The sequence below is a fragment of the Dromiciops gliroides genome, chromosome 5 (genome assembly GCF_019393635.1).
Source record: "Dromiciops gliroides isolate mDroGli1 chromosome 5, mDroGli1.pri, whole genome shotgun sequence".
Taxonomy (NCBI): domain Eukaryota; kingdom Metazoa; phylum Chordata; class Mammalia; order Microbiotheria; family Microbiotheriidae; genus Dromiciops; species Dromiciops gliroides.
In genome coordinates, this window is record NC_057865.1 from 290,908,425 (window position 1) to 290,917,290 (window position 8,866).

The 8,866-nt window shown below is 57.5% G+C and overlaps 2 protein-coding genes across 3 annotated transcripts; one reads left to right on the forward strand and one right to left on the reverse strand.

Annotated features, from left to right (window-relative positions):
* Nucleotides 1-678: 678 nt before the first annotated feature.
* Nucleotides 679-3,035, forward strand: ATF4 (activating transcription factor 4). Its single transcript, XM_043968860.1, has 3 exons — nucleotides 679-898; nucleotides 1,580-1,903; nucleotides 2,133-3,035. Exons 2-3 carry the CDS (start codon nucleotides 1,678-1,680, stop codon nucleotides 2,945-2,947), a joined length of 1,041 nt encoding a protein of 346 aa, XP_043824795.1. The 5' UTR covers nucleotides 679-898; nucleotides 1,580-1,677; the 3' UTR covers nucleotides 2,948-3,035.
* Nucleotides 3,036-4,373: 1,338 nt separating this feature from the next.
* Nucleotides 4,374-8,166, reverse strand: RPS19BP1 (ribosomal protein S19 binding protein 1). 2 transcript variants are annotated; one of them, XM_043965014.1, is made up of 4 exons: nucleotides 8,045-8,166; nucleotides 7,810-7,917; nucleotides 6,899-7,023; nucleotides 4,374-6,256 (listed from the first exon to the last, which is right to left on the reverse strand). In XM_043965014.1, the coding sequence occupies exons 1-4, from the start codon at nucleotides 8,094-8,096 to the stop codon at nucleotides 6,113-6,115; spliced, it is 429 nt and encodes a 142-aa protein (XP_043820949.1). In that variant the 5' UTR covers nucleotides 8,097-8,166; the 3' UTR covers nucleotides 4,374-6,112. The 2 variants fall into 2 exon arrangements, with proteins under 2 accessions (XP_043820949.1, XP_043820950.1); XM_043965015.1 differs by having other exon boundaries at nucleotides 4,377-6,256; nucleotides 6,899-6,996.
* Nucleotides 8,167-8,866: the final 700 nt, after the last annotated feature.

Consider the following 8,866-nt stretch of genomic DNA (forward strand, 5'->3'; position numbering starts at 1 on the left):
CTTCGAAGCCCTGGGTGGACTCGAAGCCCTGAACTAGCCGGGGCGCGACGGCGGGGAGGGAAGGGCCGTGGCCAGCCACCTGCCCGATGTCTTCCTAAGGCGGCTGCAGGCCCGCCGCGAGCACCAGCCTGCGTCCGCCGCCCCCTTCCAAACCCAGCAACAGTCCGGCTCTGGGCCAGTAGGAGCCCGAGCTAGGCGTGAGTCATCCAGTTGGGACCAATCAACGCTCTGCCCTAAACTACTGCCCGCCTCCTTTCGTCGAGGCTCGCGAGATTTCCCAGTTTCCTTGAGACTCCTCTTTGACGTAAACCATCCCAGGATAAAAGAAAGGTTTTTCACGCCCTACCTCCCCTGCCCTTCCCTGCCCCTCCCTCGTGGCCGGATCTGGGCGTGACGCGAACCGTGTCCTAGATCCTTCCGCGAGAGGGAGGTGAAAGGGGAAGTTATGAAATAGTCCCTTTCATTCTGCCAGCTCTCGGGAGATTTTCAAAGGCATTTGCCTCTTCCCTTTCGTTGGTAGCCGAGAATCGTGGCCAGAGCTGGAGAGGAAGAGAAGAGAACGGAGAAATAAAGCCTGGAACGTACGGCAGGGGAGGTCACGTGACCTTGGCGGAAGGACACCGAACCGAAGGACGAATGTCGCGACGCCTACCGCGCGCAGTATAAGAGGCTCGCGCCCGGCGCCGCCGCCATTTTCACGCCTGCCCAGCCAGAGGAAAGAGTTTATCCGCCGCCGCCCTCTCCGGCCTCGCGCTCGGCTTGCCCCAGCCCCGACACCCCCCAACGCCCGCCATGGCGTTCTAGAGGCGGCAGTGCCTGCGGCAGCATCGGCCCTTGCAGCGGCGGCGGCAGCAGCTCCGGGCTCTGCAGCGGCAAACTCCAGCGGCGTAGCCATGGCGTGAGTGACGTGGGGCGGGAGGCCGAGGCCGAGGCCGAGGCCGGGGAAGGGCAGGGGCTGGGGAGGAGGGGAGGCGGGCGGCCCCGGGCATTTCGCCGCCCGACCCGAATTGCTTGTGCGGTGTGTGCAGATCTGGCCGCGTCCCAGGCCTTGGGGTCGCGCCCCAGGCCTTGGGGTCTCGCGTGAATAATACACCTCGTGGTGCTTTGAAATCCTTTTTGACGAGCGCCGCCCCTCCCCCGCCGGATCTAAAAGCTTCCGTGTTGCTCCGGCGCCCCCCACCCCCACCCCCTCCCCCGGGAAATAGACAATTGCTGCCTCGCTTTTCCGGAAAGGAGGGGCCGGGGCCGGGCGCGCTGCCCACCCCAAACGTGGCAGAGGAGGGCGCTTGACAGGAGACAAGATGGCGGACGCTTCCGCGTGGGGGCGGGGGGACGCGCGGGGGCCGCGGCGGCAGAGGGTGAGTCACCCCCGCCGGCCCCCCGCGGGGCGGGGTGGGGGCGGGGCGGCGGCTTCGGGCCATATATGGGCAAGAGGAGGAAGAGGAGGCGGCGGCCCCCGCCGGGTGCCGGCCCTGCCCGGGGGCCTCTTGGGCCGCTTTGCTGGACGCGATCCCATGGGGCGGGGCAGCGGGGCAGCCGCCGAAGGGTCTCACCTCCCGGGCGCCGGGGTCTTTTCCAGGCTTCTCAAAGCATCCAGCAGCAGCTTTGCTGTCACCCAGGACAAAGAGACCTCCGACTCCTCCTCCGCGGTCCTCCACCTGCCGAAAGCCCCGCGACATGAGCGACATGAGCTTCCTGAACAGCGACTTGTTGTGGGGGGACTTGCTGTCCCCCTCGAACCAGTCGGGTTTGGGGGCTGAGGAAAGCCTGAGCCCCCCCGATGACTACCTGGAGGAGGCCAAGCCCTTCAAATCGCACGGGCTCTCCAGCGACAAGGCTGAGGCAGTCTCTCCCGATTGGCTGGCTGGGGACAGTTTGGTCAAGGCCGCAGACTACGGCAAGGGTGAGGGGGGCGAGGGGGCGAGGGGGGGGGAGGGGGGCGAGGGGGCGAGGGGGGGGAGGGGGGCGAGGGGGGGGAGGGGGGCGAGGGGGCTGAGGGGGGCGAGGGGGGCGAGGGGGGGAGGGGGGCGAGGGGGCGAGGGGGGGGAGGGGGCGAGGGGGCGAGGAAGCTGCCCGCTCAGCCTGTGTGTGGTGGCTCAGCGTGTCTGATGACCGCCTGGTTTGTCTTGCAGAGGATGCCTTCTCAGGCATGGATTGGATGGTGGAGAAAATGGATCTGAAGGAGTTTGACTTCGATGCCCTGTTGGGCATGGATGACCTGGCATCCACCTGCTCTGAGCTTATGGCCACGTTGGAAGACTCATGTGATCTGTTCGACCCCTTGGCCACTAATGATAAAGAGTCCCCTAAAACAGTTAATTCAATTGGCCAGTTCCCGGAAACTCTACTTGAACCCGATCATGTCACCCCCCTCACCTGCCATCAGTTTTTTCCCCTTTCTCTAAGGGCCCTGACCTCCACACCAGACCATTCTTTTAGTTTAGAACTAGGTAGTGAAGTGGACGTCTTGGAAGGAGACAGAAAACCAGAAGCTACTTACGGGATGATACCAAAGGGCATCAAAGAGGAGGAAGCCCCCTCCGATAACGATAGTGGAATTGGAATCTGCACGAGCCCCGAGTCCTACCTGGGCTCTCCCCAACATAGCCCTTCCACTTCCATGGGTTCTCTGAATGAGTGCCAGCTATCTTCAGACCCCATTTTTCTCTCTGCCCGTCCCAAGCCTTATGACCGGCCCCTTGAGGACAAGAAAGAGAAAAAAGTAGATAAAAAGCTAAAGAAAATGGAACAGAACAAGACTGCTGCCACTCGTTACAGGCAGAAAAAGCGGGCAGAACAGGAGGCGTTATCTGGGGAGTGCAGAGAGCTAGAACAGAAGAATGAGGCTTTGAAGGAGAAGGCAGATGCCCTGAGCAAGGAGATCCAGTATTTAAAGGACTTGATAGAAGAGGTCCGCAAGGCCAAGGAAAAGAGGAAAAGTCCCTAAGTTGTTGGGTAGTCAGATATTTTGTTCGTGTGTATATAGGAGTCTTGTGCTGTCTTGTTCAATAAATTATTTTGTAGTAAAAGTGTAACTTGGTGGTTTTCATGTATTCCTCAATGCTCAGTCACCTCACCTGGCATTGCTCTGCTCCTGCCAAGTCCCAGGGCTGGAACCTGAAAACATCCCTTGGCACAAGAGTTGTGGGGGGCAGGGGTGTTGGGGAGGGAAGGGATCTCATTTGCCAGAGAGGTGGGTCATTTATAGCAAATACCTCTGAGAAGGGAACCATGAGAATTTGGGACAAACCTGAAGCATTTCATGGGAGCAGAGCCAACTTCAAAGGGCTGTGGAAATGACCAAAATAGGTAAAGAGAAGGGAATAAGTCAGGTAAGTTAAATTATTCCTTAGCCTTAACCTCAACTGTAAAAATGAACCTGAACTTAACTATTACCCCCAACTGCAATGAAGCATGAAAGAGGCCCTACGGTCTTGAAGCCTGGTGGGAATTTTCAAGACCATAACAGAACAGTTTGGTGGGGCTCCTCACCACTTGTCAAACAGAGCAGGCTGCTTTGTGTGACCCTGGATATATAAGTAAATACCATTGGTATACATAACCTTTTACTGTTGTCAAATTGTTGGTGACCCCGCCACATGGAGTCAAAATGGAGGTGTGGGCTTAGATGCTGATGTAATTCAATAGATTTGGAACTCATTAATGGTTCCAAGTTAATCAGGGCCTGGTCTTCCGTGGGGTGCCCCCGCCCCAGAGATCTGTGCTTCCTCTAAGCTTCTGAGCCATCTAACATCTCTACCAAAGACTTGAATACATAATATGCTTATTAAATGGGCTAGAGGGCAGCTATCCTCACAAGTGTGGAAGAGGGATTAGATTCTGGGAAACTCCTTGGAATCTGGAGGCAAATTCAGGTGGGACCTCAGAAAGAACTTTCTCAGAAAAGCTGTGTGGAGATGGAACAGGCCATCTTGGGAAACAGTGACCACCCTTCCCAGCTCCTGCTTTTCAGATAGGGTCTGGATGGTCTTGTTTCTGTGAAAATAACAAGAGGCAGCAGATTCTGACTGGGGCCTAAGGTGTTTTTTTTCTGATTCCCTGAGAAGCTCCATGCCCAAAGGGCTAACTAGCAAGTATCAGAAAAGAGGAACCATTTGTTTGGCTTCCAATTCCTCTGCATTGGACCCAAGCCATGAGTGCAAGCTCTATTTCTGCCCTTTTCTACGGCCCCACTGAAAAAGCCAGGGGGAGGGGGAAGGCTCAGCCTTGCCCCCAGGAGCCCTGCTAGTTCTCAGAAGCAGCCCCTCCAGGAAGCTGGTGTTTCCTGGAACAGCTTGGGGAGAAGCCTTCCCAGCCAAAGCTCTCAGAAGAACCACCCTTAGGCTTAGAGAGAAGGCCATTCAGCTCTGGGCACATTTATTTTGAATTAATTTTAAATCTGTATTGCTTTTAACATTTCACTTCCCAGAGTAGGTGTTGGCCATCCCCTCCCCACTGAGCTATCTCTAGTAATATGGAACAAAAAAGAGAAGACAAAACATTTAGCAAAATGGCCACGGGGCAGCTAGGTGGCACAGTGGATAGAGAACTGGCCCGGGAGTCAGGAGTAGCTGAGTTCAAATCCGGCCTCAGACACTTAACACTTACTAGCTGTGTGACCTTGGGCAAGTCACTTAGGCCCAATTGCCTCACTAAAGAAAAAAAAAATGGCCACAAACCCTGGGGAAGGGGCAGTGGGAGGAAACCGCAGGGAGGCCCCTCAGCTTCATGTCAGGAATGGGATGAATGAACATAAACATTGAGTGCTTCCCATCTGCCAAGTGCAGGAAAACCTTGGCGGTCCCGGCTCTCCCTACCGGGGGAGACATGTAAGTGCCTGACAGCTATTCCCGAAGTGGAACGGGGTGATCCTCTCATGCCAAGATCTTAGATGGAGGCTGGAGATAACGGGGTGGCCTTTGGGCACGGGTCGCCCTTAGGCCCCTCTGTGAAGCATCGGTAACCAACCCTGTGAGGAGAGGACTCACTCCAGTGTGTGGGAGGCCCTGTCCCCACCGGGAACAGGACAGGACCAGATGTTGTTTCTCCACCACTGCCCACCTGTGCCACCGTTCCTTTGTGTCAAGTGAGGGAGCTGGGGATGTCAAGATTCCTCTTGGTTCCCCCATTCCACTCTGCAAATGCACTTCTGTTCATCTGATGCCAAGAAAGGGGGAGCAGGGAGAGGACCCACCGCCACCCAACCTTGTAGGTCTCCCTTCAATCCCTTTCTTCCTAACCCAGGATTAGCCCTATCAGCCCTTGAGGGAATGCAAGATGAGCTCCTTTTTGTTTATGCCTCTGTGCCCAGGTACTCCCCCAATAAAACATCAGCTTCTAGAGAGCAGGTCTGCTTCGGTTTAGTGTGTCCCCAAGCACCTATGAGGTGCTGCTCTGGGCGCACAGTCAGTGCCTTTTGAACTGAAGACTGGCTGCCAGAGAGGAGCACATGTTTTGCCCTTTGGTAGCCAGTGAAAGGCAGCAGTGTCACTCAGCCATCATTCCAGCTCCGCCATAACCGGCATTGTGACCCTTCTCTCAGAGCCTTAGTTTCCTCATTTGTACCGAGGTTGGTCTCCAGGTTCCTCCTGGTTCTAAGAGCCCAGGACTCCCTGACTTGCAGAACAACATCCAGGGTTGTGAGCCCCTGAACCCGTCCTTGGGTTCAGTTACTGTCACTTGGGGTATGGCCAGGGTTGGAAGGTGTGCCCCATCACGGGGAGCCCTAGGGTCCCCATAATTCCACACAGGGCGGGGAATTTTCATTTTTATTTCTAAAAAGATCTGTGTTAGGCCTCTAGTCCCCAGGGGCCCCCTTCCCCATCCCCATCCCTATCCCAAGGAGCAGTAGCAACACCACCTGGTGGTTGAGTCTCGAATAGCAGCCCATCTGGTGGTGCAGGATGAGGATGAGGGACTCCCAAAGCTGGGAGCAGGTGGGGACTATTCCCTCCTTATTGTCTCTGAACATCCACGGAGCTCTCTCAGTCACTGGGCCCTGGGCTTGTCCTGCTCTGAACAGGGAGACTTGTCCCACCCTGCCCCATGCACTCTCCTCGTGCCCAAGGGCTGAGCCCTCACCCAGGCCAGACGCAGGCCTCCTCCCTCTCTATCACTTGGTTCCAGGATTCCCAAAATATTCCTCCTGGAACTTGCGGAAATCTTCCTCGGTGAACACTGTGCCCTGGGGCTTCTCCGTCTTCGGCTTGGTGGCCGGTCGGTCCCTGGCTTTCCTGCCTCGGTTTTGGAGAAGGATCTGTGGCAGGCGGAGGTTGGAAGTCATGGGGAGGCCTGGAGGCTGATGGCAGCCCCAGGAGGAGAGGCTGGGCTCAGCCTGAGGGAGGCTGGCAAGGAGAGCCTGCACTCCTGCCACCCCCCCAAGTCTGTTAGCCCACACAGCCCTTCTCCTTTTGGGCTCCTGCTGTGCCCCCGCCCGCACAAAGCATCTGGGGCCTCAGGAAGCAGCTCAGCTCCGGCTCTAGGAAAACCAGGGTCTCACCTAACCCAGAAGAATCCCCCTAGGCCACGTCTAACAAGTGCCGACTCGCCCGAAAAATGAGGGCACTGGACCCAAGCTCTCTGTGATGATGAACCCATGACCCGACCTTTGCCCAGATCACTTGGTGATGGGAAGCTCACTACCTTCCACGGCAGCCCAGCCGAGGTGGGAATGGGTAGGAAAGTCTCTTTCCCTCCCTGGGTCCAAGCCCAACAAGGCTGAGGATATTCCCGCCTCCCCCCCAATGGATAAGATGAATCCCACCCCTCCTCCGTGGGATAACAGGCTCTTTGAGGGCTGGGGGTGCAAGGAGAGCTTCCTACCCTTGCCCTTTGTGACCATCCACTTCCAGCCCCTGAGTCTGGCTTGGGTTACCCCTGCAGCAGGAGAGGCACTGACCTTCACGGTGACCTTCGGGTCAGCGGTCACTCGCTTCTTTTTCATCAACCTCAGGTTCTCCTCCAGGTGGTCCTGCCTCTGCCGCTTCTGGAACTCCTCTGGAGTGGGGAAAGGATCGGGTGTTCCCGTGAATCATTGGTAACAAACCCAAGCCTAGGCTGGCACATCCAGCATGGTGCAATGTGGGGGTGGGGTGGAATCAGAGGACCTGGGTTCAAATTCAGCCTCTGACACTTGCATGACTTTGGGCAAGTCTCCGGGCCATAGCCTCCTCCTTGGTCTCCTTGCCTCCAGTCTCTCTTCTCTAGAAGCAACCTCAGAGGCCTATCCCCTTCTTTTGTAGATGGGGAAATGGAGGTCCAGAGAGGGGAAGTTACTTGCCCAAGGTCACACAGCTAGCTCATCTCCCCTCCACAAAGTGGCCGGAAGACCTAGGTGAGACTCCATGCCGGGAAAGCAGTAACACATAAATAGCCTTGAAGGTCCCCTTCCTCCCTAATTAAACCGTGTTATTCCGGACATCCTTGAGGGCAGGGACTATACTTTATGTTTGCCAGATGCTAAATGAATGTTGATTGACCGGCTGATGGATGTAATATGGCTCCGCCTGACCCCTCCCCCTCCCCCACAGCCCTTCCTGAACTCCCAGTTACCTGTTTACAGGTAAAGGCCCAGCCCCCTCCTTGGAGGAGGAGGAGGGGGAGGCTTCCGTGGGGTCAGGTGACCCCGGGGTCAAGAGCATCTACGATGTCTTAGCTACAAGCCGGGCGTATGCTCTCCGGGCAAGGGATTCTGGGAAGCGGAGGTGCGGGGGGAGGGCACCCCAGGGGAGGCGGGGCCAGTGCAAAGGCCCGGAGGAGGGCTGCGGGACCGCGGAGAGGAAGGGACCCCCGCCCCCCACCCCTCCTCACCCAGAGCCGACTTGGTGACCTTCCCCTTGACCGTGGCTTGGTTCTTCCGGGACGAACGCTTCCTCCGGGTCCGGTTCTGGGGGCCTTGGCCCGGCTCGGCCCTGGAGCCTGGGGGGGGGGAGTGAGGCACCGTCAGCGTCGGTCCCGGGGGGGGGGGTGTCTCGTCCCTCTCGGCCCAAACCGTGGCTTCCCAGAGTCCTCCACCCACCTACCCACCGCCCGGCCCAGGGCTCACCCGCTGGCTCCCCGAGGAGCTCCAGGCCCTTGCGCAGGAGCGAAGCCGACATGCCGCCTCCACCCACGTGGTTCCCCAGGCACTTCCGGCCGGAGACCTTTCCTAAAGCGTCCGGCCGGAAGCATGAGCCCTGAACGGAAAAGTTCCGGGAAGGTCGCGTCGCCGGGCTCTCTATAGGACGCGTGCGCAGAGAGCTTCCCCCGAGAAAATGAGATTAAACCTGAACAGGGCGAGTGGGAGCCAAGGCCTTCAGTTAACTATGAGAGTGGTTACATAACCATAGACTTAGAGCTGGAAGCGACCCCGGAGGCCAACGGGGCCCTTTTTTAGATGGGGAAACCGAACCCACAGAGGGCAAGTTACACAGGCAATAAGTGGCAACGGTTGGATTCCCTTTGCAAGGGGACAGTGCTTTGCAAACCATGACATTCCATAGCAGCTGTAGCGACACCAAGTCATTCCCGACCCGTCCAAATCCCACCTGTCCTTCAAGGACACGTGCCGAGGCCGTGCCAGGTAAAGGAAGGGAGGCACGAGCACGTGGGGGGATCAGGGAGGGCTTCGCGCAGGGATGGGCAGAACGATGACCCCGCCTCCCTCACGGCGAGGTGATATTTACATCGCGTTTTGCAACGCCCGAATTAGGGTTGTCGATTACCACGGTTAATCCAGAAGCGCTGGCGAGCAATGAGGCCGGCGGCCACTAGGTGTCGCTGCAGGGCAGGTTTTCCTCGTCCCGAGGCAGCAAATGAGCCCCCCAATTTCACTCGGATTTTATCGATCCCCGGGACAAATTTATCCTCCTTGTGCTAGAGAAAGAGG

Excerpts from the sequence above, each read along its gene's own strand:
- ATF4 (XM_043968860.1), top strand. The coding sequence starts at position 1,678 with ATGAGCGACATGAGCTTCCTGAACAGCGACTTGTTGTGGGGGGACTTG. Across the intron at positions 1,904-2,132 it reads GGCCGCAGACTACGGCAAGG|AGGATGCCTTCTCAGGCATG; the intron begins GTGAGGGGGGCG and ends TTTGTCTTGCAG.
- RPS19BP1 (XM_043965014.1), bottom strand. The coding sequence starts at position 8,096 with ATGTCGGCTTCGCTCCTGCGCAAGGGCCTGGAGCTCCTCGGGGAGCCA. Across the intron at positions 7,918-8,044 it reads GCTCCTCGGGGAGCCAGCGG|GCTCCAGGGCCGAGCCGGGC; the intron begins GTGAGCCCTGGG and ends CCCCCCCCCCAG. Across the intron at positions 7,024-7,809 it reads GGTCACCAAGTCGGCTCTGG|GAACACCCGATCCTTTCCCC; the intron begins GTGAGGAGGGGT and ends AATGATTCACGG.